Source organism: Pituophis catenifer, unplaced genomic scaffold (genome assembly GCF_029215685.1).
Source record: "Pituophis catenifer annectens isolate HBS135680 unplaced genomic scaffold, rPitCat1.0.hap2 SCAF_1, whole genome shotgun sequence".
Lineage (NCBI taxonomy): Eukaryota > Metazoa > Chordata > Lepidosauria > Squamata > Colubridae > Pituophis > Pituophis catenifer.
In genome coordinates this window covers 157,090,220-157,114,561 of record NW_027256881.1, presented here as the reverse complement: position 1 = coordinate 157,114,561, position 24,342 = coordinate 157,090,220, and the positions used below count along the sequence as shown (strand labels likewise).

Genomic DNA, 24,342 nt, shown 5'->3' with positions numbered 1-24,342 from the left:
GGCTCCCGAGGACATGGACAGGGTCCTGGGACGGCTGAACGCGACCACATGTTTATTGGACCCGTGTCCCTCCTGGTTGGTACTGGCTTCCCGGGAGGTGACACGAGGCTGGCTCCAGAAGATTGTTAACGCTTCTTTGAGTGAGGGGGTCCTGCCGGCCGCTTTGAAAGAAGCGGTTGTGAGGCCCCTCCTCAAGAAGCCCTCTCTGGATCCGGCTGTTTTGGCTAACTATCGTCCAGTCTCCAACCTTCGCTTTGTTGCGAAGGTTGTTGAGAGTGTGGTGGCGCAACAGCTCCCCCGGTACCTGGATGAAGCTGTCTATCTAGACCCGCTCCAGTCCGGCTTCCGGCCTGGGCACAGCACGGAAACGGCATTGGTCGCGTTGGTGGATGATCTCTGGAGGGCTCGGGATAGGGGTTGCTCCTCTATCCTGGTCCTGTTAGACCTCTCAGCGGCTTTTGATACCATCGACCATGGTATCATGTTGCACCGGTTGGCGGGGTTGGGGGTGGGGGGCACCGTTCTGCGGTGGTTCTCCTCCTACCTCTCTGACCGGTCACAATCTGTGTTGACGGGGGGGCAGCGGTCGACCCCGAGGCACCTTGCTTGTGGGGTGCCACAAGGGTCGGTCCTCTCGCCCCTTCTGTTCAACATTTATGTAAAGCCGCTGGGTGAGATCATCCGTGGCTTTGGGGTGGAGTTCCATCAGTACGCTGATGACACCCAGCTGTACATCTCCACCCCAGGCCACCCCAACGATGCCCTTGAAGTGATGTCCCAGTGCCTGGAGGCCGTGCGGGCCTGGATGGGGAGAAACAGGCTCCGACTCAACCCCTCCAAGACCGAGTGGCTGTGGCTTCCAGCGTCCCGATATAGCCAGCTGACGCCATCGCTGGCTATTGGGGGCGAATCACTCGCCCCCACGGAGAGGGCTCGCAACTTGGGCGTCCTCCTGGACGCACGGCTGTCTTTAGAAGATCATTTGACGGCCGTGGCCAGGGGGGCTTTTTATCAGGTGCGCCTGATACGCCAGCTGCGCCCCTTTCTAGATCGGGACTCTCTACGCACAGTCACTCAGGCACTAGTCATTTCCCGCCTGGACTACTGCAACGCTCTCTACATGGGGCTCCCCCTGGGGTGCACCCGGAGGCTCCAGCTGGTCCAGAATGCGGCCGCGCGGGGGATTATGGGGGCGACGAGGCGCTCCCATGTGACACCTCTCCTGCGCGAGCTGCACTGGCTCCCAGTGGTCTTCCGGGTGCGCTTCAAGGTGTTGGTGACCACCTTTAAAGCGCTCCATGGCTTAGGGCTGGGGTATTTACGAGACCACCTTCTGCCACCAATAGCCTCCCACCGGCCAGTACGCTCGCACAGAGTGGGCCTCCTCAGGGTGCCGTCCGCCAGACAATGTCGGCTGGCGACCCCCAGGGGGAGAGCCTTCTCTGTGACGGCGCCCACCCTCTGGAACAACCTTCCCCCAGAGTTACGTATAATAACAGACCTCCGGATTTTTCGTCGGGCCCTGAAAACCTATTTATTTCAACAAGCTGGGCTGGCCTGAGTTAAATTTTAAATTGATTTTAAATTGGGTTATCTTAATTTCGGCCAAAATATTTAATTATTTTAATACTGTTCTTAAATTTTGTATGCTTTGTTTTTATCTTGGCTGTGCACCGCCCTGAGTCCTATTTGGAGAAGGGCGGTATAGAAATTTAATTAATAAATAATAAATAAATAAATAAAATGATAAATGCAGCAGTACCAAAAATAACTCTGAAGAACAAAAGTAAAAATGCCAAATGATTGAGTTGGCACCATATTTTTAAGGTGTCCATTATAGTATTTAGATAGGAAAAACTCTCAGTGTACCTTTGTTGATTACTTTTTATTATCTAAAGTTGTAAAATAATTAATGACAGTTTCACATAAATATTTACTAAATATGGTGACTACATCTGTCTTAAATATTTGACCGTAAGAAATAATTTTCTCTTCATTTTAGAAAACATGGCATTTGTTGTCTAAATTTAGTGCCTATTAATGGCAGGTGTGGTTATAAGTAACAAACTTTTAAATGTTTAAATAAGCAACCTTGGTACAATGGAATAAGACCAAAAAAAATTACTAGCCTACAAAAATATTTTAGACAAAATTGCTACTCTGCTTGTCTTATTGATGAAAACATGAAAAGGCCTTAACTAAATCCATAAAACTCCCCCCTCCAAATCCAGTTTTAATTTAATTGTACCTTTTGTGACCTTTTTGTATTTAGAATATTGTTCATAAATAGGGGCAACAGATTCTTTTAAATTTATAAAATTGACCCAGTAATTTTTATCATAGGTAACAAAACAACTAGTTACTTGACCTGTCTTCTGATACTCCTGTTAAAGCAAATATACAAAGCCTCTCTCACATATAAGAACTCAAAGGATGTATAAGGGTTAGGGTGAATATATACTATTCATACTCCCCCAAATTCATTTCTTCTTTTGATATATTTGGAATATATTATATGGGACACTATTTATATACCTGTACATATTTGAGGGGCTTTCCCTCAAATGTTCCACTGACTGTTATTGATACCACTGAATCACTGGTATGTGATTCAATGTGGAAATCAGCTTGTAGTCAGTATCTCCGGTCGTATATTACAGGATGAACCTGTACTGATATATTAGCTATGGACAGTCACACCATAGTTGGCAATGGGTTTGACAAGGGCTCTCAGTGAAACCTATTTTATGAGAGGTAAAATGAAGCCGAATGATTTATATGAGATCACCAGAACTTTCTTGATCCCAATAGTTCAACAATGGGAACTGATGAAAGCAAAGAAACCATGTGTGAGAAAACAGTAGTAGTCTTGAGTGAAAGATTATATAATCGATTCTGGCATTGAAAATAAATTCTGTTCCATGATGGCAGGAGCATGTTCCCAAAACTAGGCCTCAGCAAGGAAAACCTTTTGTGCTGGCCACCTCACTAATTCTAGGAGCCTTGCAAATACAGAATAAACAAGTACAAAGACACAGTATCCATATGCAGCATCTGCAACCTATCTTATTGCAGACAATTAACAGAAACACAGTAAGATTTAGCTGTGTCCCGAAGTGTAGCTCTCTTGCTCCATATTCTTGAGCACAATTCTGTTCATGATTTAGTAAAAGGCAAAAGAGAAATATATAGTACAAATTGTGCAAAGTATACCAGATATAGGTATACTTTGCACAATTTTCACATATATTAGAGTGTATAGATTATCTCCATTCAGGGTGGATAAAAATCAATGATTTTTTTAAAAAAATCAAAAAAATCAGATTTTTTTTATTTAAATTGGATTTTTTTTATTTAAATCAGATTTTTTTTATTTTTATCGAATTTATTTTAATAAAAAACTTTTGGGGTAAAAATCTATCGTAAGATAGTTTTCTATTTAAGATACGTAAATAATTTAGTTTATTCAGCATGAAATGGAGCTTAGTTATGTAGCATGAGGCTGTATATTCTGCAACACTGGGTCTATCGGTGAGTCAACAGTGGATCAAAGGAGTAGCAGAGATGACAGTTGCTCTTTAAAAATTATGATTTAAATCGAGTTGATTTAAATCAAGCCTTTTTACTAGTGATTTAAATCATGATTTAAATTGTGATTTAAATCAACTCAATTTAAATCAAATCCACCCTGTCCCCATTCCAGGGAAATGTTATGTGTAATGTTAAATAATTATTTGTTTTAAAAATAGACAAAGGGGATTGTGATTCTTCGCCTTTGAGAAGTGGAAGAAGGCTAAACATCAAGATATTGTTATGAAATCTATAAGCGTAATGCTACAGATGTGAACTTTAGATTTTTTATAATGCTCCAGTAACTGAATATAGTACAGAACTGCCTTGATATTCATCATTGACCATCTTCCCTCCTTGAAGAATTTATATTCATTAACGGCATCTTACTATAATACCTTTATGTTAGGAATGCTATTTCAAAATGCTGAATGAAAGAAACATTATTTGGTCTTCTTTTAAGCCAGAAAAACTAATTCAATGTAATATTATTTTAATATTCAAATTTTCAATCAATTGCAATATAAAAAGACAAATATATTAACTCTTTTATCAACAGAGTTTTAGTTTTAGCCAGCATACTGTATGAAGTACTTCCTTCCCATGAACTTTATACAGAACATGTCTTAGCCAAAATAAATAAAAGAAGGAATGCTTTGTTAATCATCCATAACTAATTTGTGCACACAGTGGAAAGAAAATTCAATCAGTTTGGGATGGAACTTTTTAACTAGAAACTGCAAATTAAAATGAAACAAAGCCGGACAAATAAAATACTGTCTTTTTTATGTTTCTAGAATTGTGTTATACTGCAGCCAAAAGTGGAAAAAATATTTGGAGATTATCATTTTACAGCATGGATTCAAGAATAATATTTTCCTCCAAATAGTGTAAACAGCTGTTTGACTATCTCTACAATTAATGCAGCAGATGAAAAGGACTTGATTTAGACAATGTATTTCAATCTATCCCTTTTTGTGCTTAGAATATGTTTGAAAGCGGAGTTGTGTTGAGGAAAAAAGGATTTTTAAATTATTGTTTTCTCGTATATTGCTATTGTATTGTATTGTGAGAAATAAAATAATTACTGTAGTTCTGATGAAAAAGAACCCACCTTACTAGCTCAAAAATAAATATTTATTGGTAGAAGAGCTATGTTCCAATTGTAATCCAGGGGATTCTTTTTCTGATATAAGTAATTTTAGAAAAGTTTAGGGTACTGGCATATGTAATATGTTGTTCTATGTGCTTTGGAATCTGATCTTTGCTAAGGCGATAAATAAATGCATTTATAATAGACTGTTGTTCTTTTCACTTAAATGTATAAGGCACAACACAACTATGAAGATGTGTTACATGCAGAAACATGCATTTATCAAGCTTAATCCTCATAAGATTCCAGATTTTGTAGTTATTTATTCCTCCTGTGGTGATAACTGCATTATATATCCAATTCAAATTTTACACTTGATGTTAACTGCGTGCTGTGTATTGCACAAAGTTTCAAAGCCATGGGTGGTGTCATTAACATTATATTGTGTAAGACCCAACTAGTTTAGATTTTTTTCATTCAGCAACTGTTTGCGTAACTCCTCAGTCAGAGATGTTGCAATTCCAGAAACTTGTGCTTTTACATATGGACATTTACCACTGAATTTATCACTGAATATTCATATAAAATACGTCATAAGCTTGATTTTTCAGAACTCTTGGTGATTGGTCATATTATACTATAATATTGGGAAGTTACAGAACTGGGAAAAGCCAAAACATGAACAGCATTCCTGATGTTGTCCAGTGTTTTATTTTCCAAATCAGATATGTATAATAATTCCAACATCAGCGGAAATAATACAATGATTACAATCATCACCATGCTTAATTCTCAATATCTTTACGAAACTCCATTTTCCACTTTTAGGATGTTTGACTATTATCTTTGGATTTATTCTGCTATTCAGTTGCTTGGAATCAGTCATAAAGAAAGAATTACTCTCGAAGTGCTTCTTATGATAATGATAGCAAAAGAAGTGCCATGTATTGTATACTGACAAATAGTGTGCTTATGCCGTACCAACACAAATCACAGTGCAATATAGACAAATGAGTGATGCTACAAATATTACAACCATCAAATAGCCACAGATTTACCATCATTTAAGGAATATTGTTCTTTCAAACTCAGTCCCTTGGGGATCTTGATTTTGGATCAAGAACCTGACAAAGAGAGAAAGCGGACTGAAATCTTGGGGAAACTGCAGAATACAAATGAGTTCTGCCTTCTGTGATAGTACCATTTGTAAATTCAGTATCAAAATTTGACCACCCTTCCTGTCCAGCTTTGGTATTTTTTCCATTCTTCAGTTTACGGGGGCGGGAGGGAGGGGGGAAGAGAGGCTAGTTTTGAGAGAGGAATGTACGGAGAAAAAGAAAACCTAAAACTAGGGAAAACTGGGTTGGAGAGAGTTGCTGAAGAGAACATAGTAGAGATGGAAGTGCCACCTATCTCTCCTAGGTATTAGGAGAGAGATACCCTAGTTCTATCAAATGAAGAGGAAACCGGAGAGTCCCAGGATTTGGAAAGGGTGGGGGTCAGAGTAAGGGTGTATTAGGAATAAACTGTATTTATGTAGGAAACATAAATGCATATTTATACTTCTAAAATACCAAAGATGTAGGTGGAACGATTCAAATGTTTTGATAATATCTTGATCTGGCCTTGGGATTGTAATTAGAAACAAGTACAGAATTGCTCTTGACACTTAAAATATATTCAGGTGTTAAAGAAACTTTTATCAAAAAAAAAAAAAAAAAAAGGATAGAAGGCAAATCAGCCAACATTTGGTTATTTGATTTCTCAGATGTTCTCAAAGCATTTGGACCAGCTGGTTTCCCCCACTCCCTTTTCCACATGAAAAGTGTTACTATCACTTCCGGTGCCATTTGAAGCAGTCTCTGACTTAGTTCTTGGGCAAGTAAAATGTTCCTGTTCTGCTGAAAGGAAAAGGCACCCAAGGTTTGGCCTACCATAGGAAAGAGAAATCTGGGGTGGCACTCATCATGCTGGATTGGGGCCACAAATGGTATCTTCTCTGAATGGGTTGCAAGAGCATTAGTGTGTATTGGTTTTGCATATTTCATTCCAATAAGTAGGTTGCAGAGCAGTATTTCTTAAAAGTATGGTCCTAGGAGCTCTGAGGGTCAGCCCAAGACCCTCTTGGCGTTCACAAAATCAAAATAATTTGCCAGTTTATTTTGAAAAATAATGCAATATAATCCCATCAAGCAATTGTGAGAAGAAGTAGCAACAGTGAATGTGTCAGTTCTAATTTTTATTATGGTAGATATCAGTAAAGCTATTTTAGAGTCCTCTGTAATTTTTAAAAGTGGGAAAGGGTCTTGAGAGAAGAAAATGAAACCTGATGTAGTAGAGGGGCAACCTTGGTCAAAAACATGTATTGCATAGATGATATTCCTACAAACATCATTCTACCTCTCGATCCTTTCAAAGGCATTGCCCAAGTCACAAAGCTGGATTTGCAATGGCTTTGACCAAAAGAAATTGATACAAGTAGTCTTTGGTTAATAACAGTAATTGGAACTGGGAACTCTGTTGCTTAGCAATGTGGTTATAAAATATGGTGTTGTATGACTGTGCTGACTTCTAACAGTTCTGGCAGTTCCAAATGTGGTTGTTAGGTGAATCTTACACAGTCATTAGGTGCAACATCACATGACCACCACCTACAACTTCCTGCAAGCTTTTCCCTTGACTTCGCTTGTGGGAAGCCTGAAGGAAAGGTTGCAAATGGTGATCATGTGATTATAGGACACTGCAACCATCATAATTGTGAGTCAGATGTTAAGTGTCTGAATTACAAACATGTGTCTGGGAAAGCTAGGACAACCACAGTTTTGGAAGACCAGTTGTAAATCTCCTTGTTCAGTGCCATTGTAACTTTGAATGTTCACTAAGCAAATGGTTATTAAATAAGGACTAGCTGTCTTCACCTTTTAGTTGCTCTTTATAGTTTTCTTTTAGCCCTTTTTAGTCTTAAGGACTCTTGTTACCTAGACAATTATATCTAAAATTACAATTACAAAGTTAGTTCAGGAAATAAAGCTGCAAGAGTAAACCAGATTTTGGAATACTTTCTTTGAGACTGGAGGCAAGGGAAAATGAACAAGAAAGAAACATAAATCTGGATCTGAATATTATGATAAGCCATAGTTAAACAAAACAGAGGTCATAAGCCAACAACTACTTCTGATACAAGAGAAGCAAAATAAAATAAAATCTTTATTTGGGTCAATGATCAGTTTAGCATTCTCAACAATTTGCTTAAAACAAAATAGTCACTAAAATAGCACTAAATTAAAATAAGAGGAGCACATTTTGTTGCCAATGATGGTTTCAAAATGACATATAAAAATCATGATCAGGCTTACTGTTTATGTGAACAAGGCTAATATTTTTAGCTTTTTATTAAGATATATTTTAACATATCAATACATTAAAATGCAGCCGTTTTGGTAAAGATTAAATTCATTTATCAATTAATTCTGCAAAAAGCATTTAAATTCAGCCCCCATAGACAAATCCTTCCCCTGTAATTCACTGAAATGTTTAATGTGACAATAATGAAAAATATTAAAAATGTGGGCAGTAATATAAACTGAATTCAATTAATTTACTTTTCAAATTAATTTCTTCCCTTTGATTGTAACAATTTTCCTCTGATGCTTCCTACAGTTATTAAACCAAGCCTTAGTTTGAACCCCTCTTTTTAACTGGGGAGAATTATATTAGAAGATATTCAGATACTAGACATGTAATCTGTCCTTAACTAAATTAATAAATTGAAACTGCATTTATAGAGTGGAGGATGCACCAGTTGAGAATCATCTCTAGTGTTTAACAGACACATCTGCTTTCTTCCCTCTCCTCCTTAGTTTTGCTGCCCCTTATTTGTTATATTTTGATAGCTCTGCTCTCTATAGTTATTAAATAAGTCATTAGATATTTATCTGCATGAAGAATCTTGATGAGCCTGTAGAAAGAACTTAAATATTGTAAGAAATTACAGTTCTTGCATGGTCTTGGTATAGCTATGTGTCAAAATACCTGGCTTCATTAAAATACCGCATTTGGATAGACGCACATAGTCATTCTAATAGCCTTCTCGTGCCAAAATGAAAAGTTCCAAATTATGAATAATTGTTAATTGGGATGTGCAAAACGCCCATCCCTGACCTGCTTTGACTGGGGAAAATTGAGGGAGGAAAGAGGTGGGAGTTGGAAAAACTCAGGGAAGACACATCCAGAGATCAAGAACAATTTTCCACAAAAGAAAAAGGCTGTTGTCTGCCGAGTCGGTAGGTTTATTAGTCTGCTTAAATTTTTTACCATGGGGAAGTTAGAGCAGAGGCCACTGTGGGTTAATAATAATCGGCAATTCTCTGTATATTGGTGTACTTTCTTGTACACCATACTTAGCAATGCTAAGTATGCAGCATGTGCATTAGAGGCTGTGTGAACAGAGGTTTCAGGATGCCAATTGCAACAACTGAGATTTTGCAGGATGACATGTTGAAATGCAAGAACTGGGGTGCTACTTTGCTGCAGCTGCTAGCTTTCCTTCAATTAATGGAGTGCCAATTATTGTGTGTGTATGTGTGTTTAAATTGTTGCAGGAAGGGCAGATTCATAATGCAAAAGGTGTGTACTCATGTGCCTCAGGAAGAAGCCTCTGCCAGGACATAGTCAGAGAGGTTGGTTTGTTTGCTGTTGCTGTGATCATTGGCAGTGATGAAGTGAATTTGGTTGATTATTACTGTTGACTCTAGATTCAAGTCAGGTCTATCCTGAAAAAAATGTGCATTGCACTCATTTTGAAATCATAGTTGAATCTTCTGAAATCTACAACCAGAGGGAAATAAGGTAGCAGGGTAAAAGGACAAAGCAGTAAAAAGTGGAGTTATAAAAATGATAAATAAAAATGGAAAACAGCAAGTTGCTCCTCTATCATTCTTTTTTCCTTGTTATTTATTCCATATGAATTAATTTTATTTTCTTGGTGGGACATCACGTGACTGGTTCTGAGCTCAGCACTCTCCCACTTTCCCAATTCATTGTTTTTATGACAGTTGATTGTAGACTATATGGAAATTAATTTAGTTGTTGCTTGTTGTTTGCCGGCTAGCTGTGGCTGCTCTATTGCAGAAAGCATGATTTAAATGTTTTTCATGGTTTCCTATGGGGGATTTTAAAATATTTTCAATGTTTATTCATCTTTTGGCAGATTAGGTAAAAGGCAGAATTAACTATAGACAATCATTTCACCTTCTGCTGTGATCCCAGGGTAAAAATGGAGGAAACAGCTTACAGTATTTGGAATTCCTGTTGTTGCCTGTGAAACACCGTAGGCACTTCATGTGTTTGTTTTGCTGGCACGCAACAAGTTTGAAACAAAACACTTTATGCACACTACTAATTGCTAGTTTGCTGTTCCTTCCAGACTTACTAAAAATAAAGCAAAAAGGGATTGTAATGAGCAGTCATTTTCCTTCAAGTTTGAAGCTATTTTCCACTTGTTTCTGGCGTCCGGATATTATGGACTACAGTTCTTGTAAAGACTGACAACAGTTGACCAGACAGAAGAAAGATATTAGATTGGCTGTAGCATATGGAAGCTGAACCACACTAAAGAGAGTAGATTGACCATCCAGGCAAAGGCACGATGACATTTCCAAAAGGGCTGCTGTCACCTTACATCTGAACCTCCATCTCAAGCCCTTTCCCTGTAGCTTTGAGTTGATACTACTGCCAAGATGTTTATGCCATTTCTTTTTTATAATTCAGTGCCACGTATTTCTTAAACATTAGTTTCTCCATTCATATGTATCATCATTTTTAATAAATATTCTTTTGAGCCATGCTTTTGCTTTTAAGCACCTTTTCAGCACAGATTGGACTGTTCTTTGCATTTGGCCCCCCAGATCTTCCATCCAACTGTCTAAATTATTTTAACTGACATAGTTTCTAATTTACTCTCTCCAGTTGAGAGAGCTTCCTGTAGCTTGTCTATTTCAGCATTTAATTGCTCCATACTTCCACAAATTAGATTCTGTACTGATCCATTTTGCTCTACTGGTGAAGCAAAGATCAGCATAGCCTAGGTAATATGGGACTTGTGATGTAGCTGAAAAGACCATCCCCCCACCCCCGAAACTTTGGGGTTTCATTTGCTTTGTACTAAGTGAAAAAACAGACCAATATTTTTCTGTGGTGGCAGCCAAATCAGTTACTAGTATTGCTTCATTGTCTGTTATGATCCTTTTTCCCTTGAGATTAAACAAGGAAATAAAATCCAGAGATCTGATGGAAAAGTTTAAACATGGATATGTTATTTAATTTAAATGCATTAAAAAGCAGTCCTTCCATTAACACTCTAATACTGTATATTGAATATTTTCTCCAGTTCAGACATTGCCATGACCATGCTTTTTCCATAAATTTGAGCAGAATTTAAATCAGCAAGAGCTATTTGCCTCCTCCTCAAATTATTTTAAATCCTAAATGGGACTTGAATTTGTAACTAAAAGTTTTCTTTTGGAACTCTAATTCCCAGGATTCTTTGCCAGCAGTGCACCAAAAGGAATCCTTTTCGTTAAATAGTTAAAGCATTTGAGAAAAATTGCCATTTTGGTGATTTGTTCTTCAGTTGAATTAATGATATGCCTATTGAAAGGTCTGATTCATTTTGGTTTGATAATCTATGGTTTGAAATGTGTTTGAATATTAATAGCTCGAGTTGGTAGTTAGGCTGTTGGTTTGAGCTCCGAGCTTGGCAGTTTGGTTGGAAACCTATCGTCACCATTCAAAGAGATGTTGTCAGTGGGTTTTGAATTGTGCTCGTCGAACAGACACCCCACTACGCAGCAACAAAATTATAACCCATCAGCTCACAAGAAATTGGAGCACATCTCAGTAACAGCCAGCCACTCAAACTATCAAACAGGCCAAAACCAGACCATGACTCAGAAGCATCCAGATAAACAACTCTCATCCAAATCTGCATCACACAGACGGTACTTAACTACAGCCCAGCAACAACAACCAGCCAATCAAACAGTCCAAGCCCATGACTCAGCAATATCCGAACAACCAACATTCAGACTAATTTGCATCTCATAAAAAGGTATTTAAAGACCTGTATTCTGACAAAGGAGCACGATTCAAAATGCACTGACCATGTCTCCTTGAATGGTGCTACTTGGAGCTCAAACCAACAGCCCCTAATCTATGGTTTATCAGATTAAGAATGTTTTCTTCTGACCCTTCCCTCTTTATGTATGCTCAACTTTAGCAAAGGTATCATAATATTTTGTATCACAGTTTCCTGTGATGTTCAGATCAGAAGTATAGTTTAGCCATTGCTTAATAACCAAGGCCAAGATATGAGTCTGGTTTATAGTCTGTTTCAGAGGGAATTATTGCAAGTAGGAGAGAAGAGAGGAAGGGACAAATCTATGTCTGTGCAACTTGATCCATGTTCTATCACCCATAGTTCGTTAGAATGAGATTGTTATGAGTAACCAGGCCACTGTTCTGTATGTAATTTTTGTTCATGTGCTTATTCATAGTTATCTAAAGTTATCTCTGTAATGTTTATTTATTTGGGAATAATACCAGTAACATAAAGAGCCAGATTGATGTAGTAGTTAAGGCAGGAGGCTAGAAACTGAGAGACCATGAGTTGTAGTCCCAAAGCCATCATGGTGACCTAAGGCCAGTCATTCTCGATCTGATAAACCATCGATTTATCAAGCCGAAATGAACCAGACCTTTCAAAAGGCATATATCTGCTTCCAGCATTTGTCTAATTGCCTTGAAGGTTTATCTCATAATGTAGTGGACCATAAAGGAGTGCATGCATGCATACTTTTCTGTGGCTTTCTCCACCTTCTCTAAACAACCCTGTATAATTATAAAAATGATAATCCTGATTGATAAGTCAAAAAAGGAGAAAAACCCTACTTACAATTTAAGTGTTATCTAAATAAAAATACGATAACTCCTTCATTTAACAGATTGAATGTCTGTTCAATCTGAGATTTCTTCAAGCCTAGAAAAACATTCATACATGAGATTATTGTTTTAAATAGTACTCTATAGCATTAATCCATATACCGCTGCAACCCTATTTTCTATAACTTTTATCTGGGTGAAACGGTGCATTATAGGGCAACAATTTTTGAAAAAAGGTATCTGAAATGGGCTAATTTACGGAATGCATCCAAAATCTGAGACCCATGATTACCAAGAGAATGAAATTTGGGAAAGAAGTGGCTTTGACTCAGTGAGGCAGTGGTTGTCTAGTAACAAATTAGTAATAATAGTAAATGCCCATATAGCACTTAGATAAGTGAAAGCAGAAAAAACAAAAGATGTGCATTTGCTGAAGAGTTTCTGGCTTAAAATGATATATACATTCCTTCATCTTCCTCTAACAACTGCATACATTTGCTTCATTTGCTTCCTCTTCAAGCCTTCCATATGGTTTTGTTGTTAGGATTTAACTCAAATCCTTCAAGACCATATCCATGTTACAAAGCAGGTTTTTTCCCTTAGCCATTTGCCAGCATTTTAATTTTGACAGCTTTCCAAACTGCAGTAAAATTGATTGAACTGAATTGAAGTTACAGCTTCTGACTATATTGCTCTCTGGTTTATCACATATGTTCTCAAATACAGGTAGTCCTTGGATTACGGCAGCAGTTGAAACTGAAGATTCCATCGCTAAGCGATGCAGTAGTAAAGTGGGACATTATGTGATTAGTGATGGCAATCTGACAGTACAGATTGCTATCCTAGCCTCAGGACATGTAGATTGTTAAACAGGAAGAGGCAGGAGTCCCAGGCAAGGAAGCTGGGGGAGGGGGGTGAAGGGTGGCCACAGGCAAGAATGCTGGACTGTGTGGGCACATATGCAAGTGCAGGCAGGTGCTCCAGAGCATAGGTGGGTGCCATGGGTGTGTGTGTGGAATGGAACATGCCAGGTGAAAAAGTAGCAGGAGTAGGAACAACTTAGCTTATGGGAAACTGCAGGAGATGTTAGAAAAATTGTGATCATGTGAGCTGGAACATTGTATTCGCAAGTCAGGGACCGACTATGGAGACTCTGCAACTTTACGGGTCAGTCATAAATTCCCACATTCAGTCCAGGTCATAATTCTGAACAATCACTAAACAAGTGGTCATAACTGGAGGACTACTTGTACATCACCTATGTCAAAAATGTATTTCTATTAAGTCTTTTAGTTGCCAGAATGATCCCCAGTCCATGAGTTAAACAACTAATATATCTGTGGTTGAAAATATTTTACCATATTTCCTTGATAACATACAGTATCTTGAGATAGGTAAGTAGAAGTGTTCCTAAGATTAAAAATGTCTTCATATTTTCTTTTGATACCTGCAGCTTTTCATAATCTGCTGAATTCAGACAAAAGTGACTGAAGAATCAGACATTAAGAAGCAACTCTGCCATCTCTGAATTAATTCTATATAAATAGGAGTCGGTACATAATGTCTTTCAGCTCTTTTGGATGAAATGAGTTGCTATAATGACTGATGTTAATCTATGCAATCTGTCAGCATTTGCACTAACTAACACTGAGATCATCTCTTCGCTGATAATTTGTCAGAACAAGCCAGTATCATTGTCATTATACATCTGTGACAATATGAGGTCTTTGTATTATTTATGCAGCTATTTAACTTTTTCCTCAAAGTTCTGTCTCCTCCAGGGCTAATATTCAAAGCTTTGTCCAAAGTTCACTTGATTGTCCCATCCCTTTTAACAAAATTACCAAAGCTGTCTCTATTGGATCTGAACTTAACTTCATATGGTATTACTTGCAGATCCTTGTTCCATTCCATGTATGTATGTATCTGTGTATCTGTGTATATCTGTGTGTATATATGTATATGTATGTATATATCAATGTTCATGAACATTGATATATCTATATCTATCTATGTGTGTGTGTGTGTGTGTGTGTGTGTGTGTATATATATATATATATATATATATATATATATATATATATATATATATATATATAAATTTGTTTTCTCAGGTTTTCGCGGGTGTTTGTATGTAGGTCTTTGGTTATTTGGGTCTTCTCCCACGTAAAATTGGAAGTGTCTTGGCGACGTTTCGACGAAGTCTCATTCGTCATCTTCAGGCTGGTGTTCTCGGCTTCGTGCTTCCAGGAGCAATGTGAGATCGCAGCTGTCTCTTCCTTTTAACTGCTAGTGGGGGTGTGAGCTGATTGGGTGGGAACTTGGCTGTGCTCTGATTGGATGGGGGGTTGGTTGTGCTCTGATTGGCTGGGGGTGTGTTCTGTTTGGGTGGGGGCTTGGTTGTGCTCAGCTTAGTCTGAGTTGCAGGGGGATTTGAGCTGGTGAGCTGCGTTGTTGTTGTTTGGCTTCATGTTTGTGGCCGTGCGAGCTCTTCATGGTGGGTGTCAGTCTGCTTCATGTATGGATTGGAGGGGTTTAAAGTGGCTAATGATGCAGCTGCGGTCTGGCTTCTGGTCCTTGGTCATGGCTCATTATCAGTGTGGGTTTGAGTCTGCTTTCTGCGTGGATGTGTGGTGGTGACATCCTGTGTGGCTCTCGTGAGTGTGTGTCTGGTGTCATTCGTCGTGTTAGGGACTCGTTTGTCAATAAGGGCGGGTTTCCAAATGGCTGGTAGGCGGGAGGTATCGTCTCGTTTGTTCATGCTGTGTGGGCGTTTTTCTATCTCGATGGCTTCTCTGATTATTCTGTTGTTAAAGTGTTCAGTTTTGGCGATAGTTCTGGTCTTTTTAAAGTCAATACCATGTCCTGTGGCTTTAAGGTGTTGGACCAGGGAAGAAGTTGGTTCCTCTTTTCTGACTGAGTTCTTGTGTTCTTCTATGTGTGCACTTATTTGTCTGTTGGTTTGTCCGATGTATGTGGTGGGGCAGGCGGTGCATGGGATTTCATATACTCCTTGATTTTCTAACTCAGTTTTGTCTTTGGGGTTCCTTAGGATGGTGGATATTTTTCGGTTTGTGCAGAATGCTGTCTTGATGTTATGTTTGTGGAGTATTTTGCTTATTCTGTCTGTGGTGCCTTTTATGTATGGGAGGAGGGCTTTGCCGTTTTCTTGTTCTCTGTCTTGGATTTTAGTGGGGGTTTCTTTTTGGATTAGGTTGGTGATCTTATTTCTTTGGAATCCATTGGATGTTAGTACGTTAGTGAGGGTGTGTAGTTCGGTTTTTAGGTGTTGTTCGTCAGCTAAGCGTTTTGTTCTGGAAATGAGTGTCTTGGCTACAGAGTTGATCTGGGCAGGGTGGTGGTGTGAGAGTGCGTGCAGATAGCGGTTTGTGTGTGTTTTCTTCTGGTAGATAGTGTGTCCTAGGGAGCCATTGGATTTTCTGTAGACTAAGACATCCAGGAAGGGAAGTTGGTTGAAACAGAAGCGAACAACAACAACGCAGCTCACCAGCTCAAATCCCCCTGCAACTCAGACTTAAGCTGAGCACAACCAAGCCCCCACCCAAACAGAACACACCCCCAGCCAATCAGAGCACAACCAACCCCCCATCCAATCAGAGCACAACCAAGTTCCCACCCAATCAGCTCACACCCCCACTAGCAGTTAAAAGGAAGAGACAGCTGCGATCTCACATTGCTCCTGGAAGCACGAAGCCGAGAACACCAGCCTGAAGATGACGAATGAGACTTCGTCGAAACGTCGCCAAGACACTTCCAATTTTACGTGGGAGAAGACCCGAATAACCAAAGACCTATACACACACACACACACACACACACACACACACACACACACACACATCAGTGTTCATGTTAGTGTATGTGTATACACACACACTAACATGAACATTGCTGAACATACCAATGCAACGTTATTTCATGAAATGATACTTCCTAAGCTGTTTTCATGTATTTTTTGACCCCGTTACAACTTTCTTACTTTCAGTGTCCACAATATGCACTGATACAAGATACTTAACATTATATTTTGCTTCATGACTATCTGACACTGTTGCATTACAGCATGCTTTTCACCAATATATCCAATGAGGACTATTGATTGAATCTTAAAGTTGGCCCTCTTTCTTTACCTTCAGATTCACTGTTTTGTGAAACAATGGTTAAGTATTTCCAGAATTCCCCACCCACCCCCAAAGTATCCCAGACTGCTTATTAAAAGGCTGGGATGCCTGCTAACGAAGAAAAATGATATTTACGAGCAGAAGCGGCAAACCTTGTTTGGACTGATCTTCCAAAGAACAGACTTTATTCATTGTTGATTATTATGTTGAATTTTTTTAGGGAGGAGAATCTGGCAGATTTTGTCTATAACATCTGAAGTCTGCTATAGACCTGAGGCTCATTGAACAGGGGGTTTACTGTCTGCTGTTGCTGTGGTTATTATTTGCCCTGAATAAAATATACTAATTCAATTCACACATTCAAATAGTCTTTCCTAAAAGTGCTTGAGACTTCTGCCTAGTAAAATAAGTCCAAATATAATATGTCATCCCTGAAGGATATCTTGTTTTTTAAAAAAACTAGCCTTATCTATCCGATTATGCACGCTAATATTATACAGAATTATTAGTGCATGTAGATCCCTTTTGAGTGAATTTCAAAAATACGCTGAACACTTGAGAAGGATTTAAGTCTCTCAAAAGAACTTAAGGATATGCAAATAAACCTAGCTGATCAAGTTAAACAGATGCAACTCACATAAACAATGTGAGCCTTCCTTTCCCTGGCTTTTGCTGTCAAAGAACAAGATGAGGTTCTGATGATCTGTAAAAGCAAAAAGGGAGTCATGGAATTTAGTGCTCTCATAATAAACTGCTTTGGTCTTGTCTTATGAAAATAGCTTGGTAGGACAGCTCTAACCAAGGCAACATGCATGATGGGATATGTCTTAAGAACCAGTGAGCAAACATCTTTTTTAGTGCAGGTAAATTTGAATCAGCATTCTATTAACAAATAATTACCTCATATTACACTTTGATAGGATTTTAGCTTAATTAATTACAAGTTGGAAAACCGCTGTCAAAATGTCATCCGATCTAGATCTGATCAGAGACAAGGTAGAAAACCTTCATGGAAAACAAAGGTAGGGCATCCATTAAATAAAGCGTAATCATATGTTTTCTTTTGTAACTATAACGAGAGGGGTCTTTTTTTTTCTTTAAGGAATCTCCTTCTGGACGCCGGAAAGCCCTTGCTACCAGCAATATCAACATGAAACAATATGCAAGCCCCATGCCGACACAGACAGATGTCAAGTTAAAGTTCAGGCCTTTGTCTAAGAAAGTTCTCTCAGCCACACTGCAGTTCTCATTATCCTGTATTTTCCTAAGAGAAGGAAAGGCCACGTAAGTTTTGCAAGACATGTTACTCCGTTGCTCTTTTATATGTTCCAGAGAGCCTTTCTTGCCAGCTCTCAGCTCCCTTGAACCACACCACCAAATTTCCCTTGCATGGTTGTTAAAAATCTGTGAAAAGTATGGTTTCAAACAATTCAAAGTGCAAAATGCATGAGAATCACTGTGTAAGTCCTGAATAAACATTTTTTTAAAAAAAAAGACTCCCACAAGGCAGTTCTCCCTTGCCGAATCGATAATCCCCGAACTGCCTACCTTCCTACCTATACGACTGTATGACTAGTCGAGTCTGCTTTGCATTATCACCTCTGTTGCTACTCTTAGGCCTTCCATAAAAGTGCTGAAAGTGGACCACATTCAACCCCACAGATCCTACAGAGGCTATTGATTGTCATTCTAGTTTTTTGCAAGGCAATGGGTGGAGGGCATGAGTTATGGGAAAGAAATTTCTGTCTTTGTTATCACTTCAGGTGTGGCCTTGAATGAACAACTATTTCAGTTTCGCCACAGAGTCATAATATGAGACAACAATATGGACCTAGAGCATCAATAAAAATTAGAAAGATAATGCCTACAACACATAGGCATTATCACAGAGGAAACCTACGTCATTGCTAATTATTTTCATTATAATGTTTTATATAACTTGCTGCCCCAGCACAATATCTTTTTGAGGTTCCTTTCATTAGTAAAAATTATACCTTTTCTTTTCCCATAAGCCTTCATATTCTCCCTTTCAAGATGCAGCTGTACATCAAGGTTAGAATTAATTTGTTTTCTGAAAATTCAGCAGACAGGAGACCTGTCAAACGGGGAAATAGCCATTAGTTCAGATCTGTCAAGATGCTGTAAATGAAGGGCATCTTGAAGCAACAAATTAATTTGATATTGGTAGGATGATGATATTATTATTATTATTAATTATTATTATTATTATTATTATTATTATTATTATTATTATTATTAGTAGTAGTAGTAGTAGTAGTAGTAATAATAATAGTTGTTACACTATTTACATACAATCTGCCAGATAGGTCTGATTGGATTTGGTTCTTCGACTATCAGATCCTTTCTGAGGATCTAGGACACTAAAGATAATATCATAAATTATGCACTGTTCCATGTAATAAAACTTTTTATAATTGGTGAGTTGAAATGTTATCCATTCTACTTGTATCCAATTGCTTTTCCAGATATTTTGAATTAACACCAAGCACACCAACCTCTATGATTTTCCGTATTTGCTCTATTTGTGTCTTTATATAGTATTTCTCTACTTTTTCTGGTTATTTTTGATTGGTCCTTCGATCTCCAGCTACTGCAATTTCAATTATTCGTACTTGTTTCTTTGTAACTACTGGTGTCTAAATGTTTATTATTGTTATGCTTGTTCACACAGTCAGCCAGATGTTTAGACTGCATTTGGCATTTTTATCCACCTATCAAGTCCTTCCTAAAGATCTGGGATAGGCAGATGTTGTTGTTTAATGATGTTAAAGTTATCTATTATTATATACACAAAAATGTGAAATTACAGCTGCCAGTTCTTTAGCCCGTGTTGGCCTTCATACGCATAAAGTTCTTCCTAGGAACCTAGCATGTTGTAATGTGTCGGTGTAATATATCTGCAGATCCAACCATTATTATATTGTTATTATTATTAGAGATGAAGATATGCAGAGCCTGGCAAGTCTGATGAGTATGAAGCAAGCAGATATTGGAAATTTAGATGACTTTGAGGAAGATAATGAAGATGATGAAGAAAATAGAGTAAACCAGGAAGAAAAGGCTGCAAAAATTACAGGTTTGTTTCTTCCCCAAATATGTATACCTTTGCTTATAAACTTAATTTGAAAATTGTTATTCTTTTTGACCATTTTTCTTTTGAAAATAATGTAGGTTTGTACTATTTGCATTAGGAACAAACAATTTAATCTATAACATGGATTGGTGTCCTTGTGTGAAGTAAGAGAAGATTCATGCTCCTTTTGGTTAACTTCAAAAGAGCCAAAAAAACTACATTCAGATAGTCTTCATTTCTGTCATTGTTTCTCTTTCTTTTAACTCCGTGGACTAAAGCAAAATTACTCATGGTTTGAAGGAATAAGGTTTGTGTATATTTATTTTAGTGTGTACTAACGTCTTGCAAGAGTATTGAAATATGGAGTTGTATGGGAGATTTTACAGGTTTTCAGGCCATTAGCCTTCATAATCCCCCTAGTTTCTACAGTTTACTAATTCAGGAAAAACTAAGCTATCTACATAGTAAATCTAAATTTAAGCTAATATTTTAAGTTCTTGAGCTGAATCAAAGAGTTATAATAGTTTGTCATATCTTGAGAGCATATCTGGATAACTTGGTTCTGCATAAGGAAGCAAACAGGTAGAAAATCTATTCTATCCAGCAGTGTTAATGTGAAGTAATAAAAAGGATGATAAGCCTGACAGCACAAGATAGCTGACAACTTTATACAAGAACAGATTTGTGTTGTATATGCATGTTTGTGTGTGCAAGAGAGAGAAAGAAAGGGAGAGAGAGAGAGATTTCAATCTACAGAAGGCACAGCAATATTTTCCACCTCAAGAGAATATAAAGCTCAGTTCTGGGATAGGTATTCATGAAAGAAAGGAAAAGAAATAACATTTAAATTTGATGAAGGAGTCACAGTCCATGTCTCTTCTTGGAAATTTCCCAGCAGCCTTGTTGGTTCATCCTACATCCTTCTAAAGCACTTCCTGGATAACACACACTCTGAATTGGATTTGGACCACATACTGGAATACTAACTTTTTAAAATGAGAGTCGGAGTAGCCTCTAATTACTACTAAGATATATCATAATTTAACATGTAACTCAGTAAAAGTATTTGTAATTGGAGTAACATCAATGTTCTACTTTCTTTGATGTTCCACCTATCAAGTATTATATTGTAATCTCCTTGAAAAAAATATTTCTGTTTCTACAGTATCATATGTTCCAGTCTTGGGAATATACAGTATGTGTGTCAGTATGTGATAATAGGAAAGATTAAAAAAGAGAGAGATAAAGTAGATAGTGAAAGTTATGTCTATATCAGTAGATTAGTTTTGTCTGTCATTAAAGTTTTAGTAAACCAAGTTGAATGGAAAAGATGCTTATATCACCAAAAGCAATGCTTTCATTAATATTGTTTTCCATAAACATGTTTTTATAATTTTATCACAAAGTCCCTGATAAATGAGATGATCTTGATTAAATTTCTTGTTTGTTCCACAAAGAATTGATGCAATTCTGTTATGTCTCATTGAATTTCATGTTCTTAGCATTTCTCCAACTTGCAGTTTTCCACGCATGCCTTCTTTCATTCTTCACCAGAGCCTTTGTCCATCTCAGTCTCTGTCAATCTCTGTTTTCCAAATGACTGCCAAATGCTCAACTAAAGAAAAAAAATTATGAACATTAAACAAATCATATAGATTACCTTACCTTTCATCCTTGTCATCTCTCTTGTATATTATATATATATGATATTCATGATAATGCAGCTTGGAGATTCAGCTGTTGAATCACTATATGACATTGCTATATTGCATTGGGAAAAGAAGATTCCACATATCTGCTGTGAAAAACAATAGCAATTAAACTAAATTGATGTTTCCTCTTCCCCTTTCTTCCAGTCACTTCCTTGATTGTCTGCACACTTGAACAACTTTACCATATAGATCAGATGAAGTGTGTCAAACACATACTACATACTATCAAAATGTCCAGTTTACATTATAGCTGTTACCCCATTGGATCTATTAGCTGTAAATTGTCCTCAAAAGGTTAGAGCAGGTTTTTGCTCTTCCAGTTCTGCATGGCAGGGCAATATGGCTAAGTTTTATTTGGCAACAGTAATTGTGTTATATTATAATATTATATTATAATATTATATTTCAGTATTTTAATTATTATTAGTTAGTTCTTGTTTTAGTGTAGAATGTGTGCAAGATAATTCTGTTAATTAAAATATATTTCATGTTCACTGAGGTTCCACATTCTAGAATATGGAAAAGCCCTCATGAAAGTACAGAGATATATTGATTATGATTGTTCAGTCTGGAATGTATTCCTAAATTAACATTTCTTTTCCTTTTCTCTTTTTCCTAATAACAGCATGTATTGTATTCCTTTTCCATTAAATGACCTTACCTCACAGTTGTCTTGACTGGCTTCTGTTTACAGAAATTGTAAACCAGTTGAATGCTCTGAGCAGCTTAGATGAAGATCAAGATGACTGCATAAAGCATACAAATATGCTGTCCACTAAATCAGCCAGTTCTTCTGAAGGTCTATGAGCTTTCCTCCTTTTCTGTTTCTGGCATGTCTGCATTTTACTGTGACCTCCTTAGTATCTGTTCATATTCAAGTGTTGGTTGTAGCTTTGTGTTGGTGTCCATTACAGTCTTGTTGCATACAGTCAAGAGTATGCAACAAGATATGGTGCATTCATTGGCCAAGGTGAGGAAACTATGGCCCTCAGATATTATTGGATTCATGTTCCCATCAGCCCCTCCAGCGTGGTCATTGATCAGAAAAGATTGCAATTGTAGTCAGATCTTCCATTTGCTAAACCTAGCTCAGAACTCCTATTACTTGTGCTTGGAAGTATTGCATTCTTTCTCTGAGGTAATGTGTATGCTGCATGTGGGCCTTCCAGCTTAGTAATGGAAAAATTACTACCTTTATATATTGATTTTCTTTAAGTTAGCATTTTTTCTTTCTAAAAACTATTGCTAGACCCTTCCAGGTCAGTTAAACAGTCATATAATAAACTTGCACTTGCTCCTGTTCATGTTACTAAGCTGGAAACATTGGTGTACTATAAATATAAGAGTTTAGTTTAGCAGTAGAAAACGTGTCACGATTCACTATTAAAAGGAATACATAGTGCTTAAGATAAGTATTTGGAAAGTGATTGTTTAAACATTCTATATTTAATCCTAAATGAAAGTATAAAATGTGTATTGAAAGGTATTTTGCTTGGTTTCTTAGAACTTATCAACAAGCTTAGTTTCCTGGATGAAGAGGAGCAAGATTTGGCAAATTCAAGATCAAATCCATTTGTAGATTCTGATAGGTCTGAGCTGAATCCTTTTGGAGACACTGATATCGAAGGTATTTAATTTTGCCATATACAATCTTTGGATTGTGCTATACTTTGTAGCAAGATCACAAATGACATGTACTTCCTACTTCTCATTTTCTAAAAGTTTCTTTGATGTTACTTATGTGCTGGTAATTTTCAATTTAAATATTCAACCACAGCTTGCTTAAGGTGCAGCTTAATGATGGAATTCTTCAACCTGAAGTAGCCTTTTAGGTTAGTGTTTGATCAAATCATTTTTCTCTTTCTAGACATGCCTGGACAATTTAATAAAAGTTTATATAATATTTTAAGTCTTAGTAATAATAATCAATACTTTAATGTTATTTGGTGTTTGGTTTAACTCAAATTTAAGTATGTACTAAAAGTTGCGCTTTAGTAATCTTTCATAAATATATGAACCATTATATAATTTACCTATAACGAATATACATTCAAAGTGAAACAACTAGATTAGGAAGTCTGCACCAGAAGAACTGCCCCCCCCCAGAAAAAGATGAAGTAAACTGTTAATATAAAAGCAATGATGAGAATTGTTCTTCTTTTGTTTGTTTATTGTTTTAAACAGTAGTTTATGCAAACTTATTATTTAGCAAAACCAACCCTTGATAAAATCATGAATGCTGTCTATTGCTCACGCCTTACCCTTTAGCACCCTATTCTAAACTCCTAGAGGATTTTGCATTATAGTCAAGACAAACCCCTTCAAACTTTTGGACATGGCTTAATACAAAGGACTGAACCCACAGTAAAATAAATTAGTCCTAATCCATCAAGTATTCTGGAAGGATACCATGATCATTAAAATTCAAAGCTACTGAGTAGTCTAGAAGAATTGTTTTCAGTATCATTCCCAATTGACTTCGATCCAGCAAATCATACCATTTAGATGTCTCTTGAATTGTGAGGCCACTGTATTCTCAATCAGTTTACATACAAATAAAATATTTGAGATGCCCTACAAATATAAGTTCAACCAGTTCAAAAGAGGATTTCTTTAACAAAGTTCTTATATTGCTTCCTTTAGACAGAGGGAACATATGGGGCCAGTCCCATTTTTGCCAGTTTAACCAGCTGAAAAAGAAAAGGATTAGTAAGTAGTGGTCCCCATCCCTCACAACTGATTTGCAGTCTTGAAATCTGTAACTGGAAGAGGATCCAAAATAAGAGGACAAAT

At 37.4% G+C, this 24,342-nt stretch overlaps 1 protein-coding gene across 3 annotated transcripts in view; it reads left to right on the top strand.

Moving 5' to 3' along the window:
* The window catches only part of EHBP1 (EH domain binding protein 1), a 297,594-nt gene that overhangs the window by 92,350 nt on the left and 180,902 nt on the right, over positions 1–24,342 (top strand). For 2 of the 3 annotated variants that reach the window (XM_070933087.1, XM_070933086.1), the window contains exons 6-8: positions 17,846–18,027; positions 19,701–19,840; positions 23,054–23,176. In XM_070933087.1, coding sequence (XP_070789188.1) covers positions 17,846–18,027; positions 19,701–19,840; positions 23,054–23,176 — 445 coding nt within the window. Of the gene's footprint in view, positions 1–17,845; positions 18,028–19,700; positions 19,841–22,243; positions 22,349–23,053; positions 23,177–24,342 lie in introns of all 3 variants that reach the window. The other variant, XM_070933088.1, reaches the window with a different exon arrangement.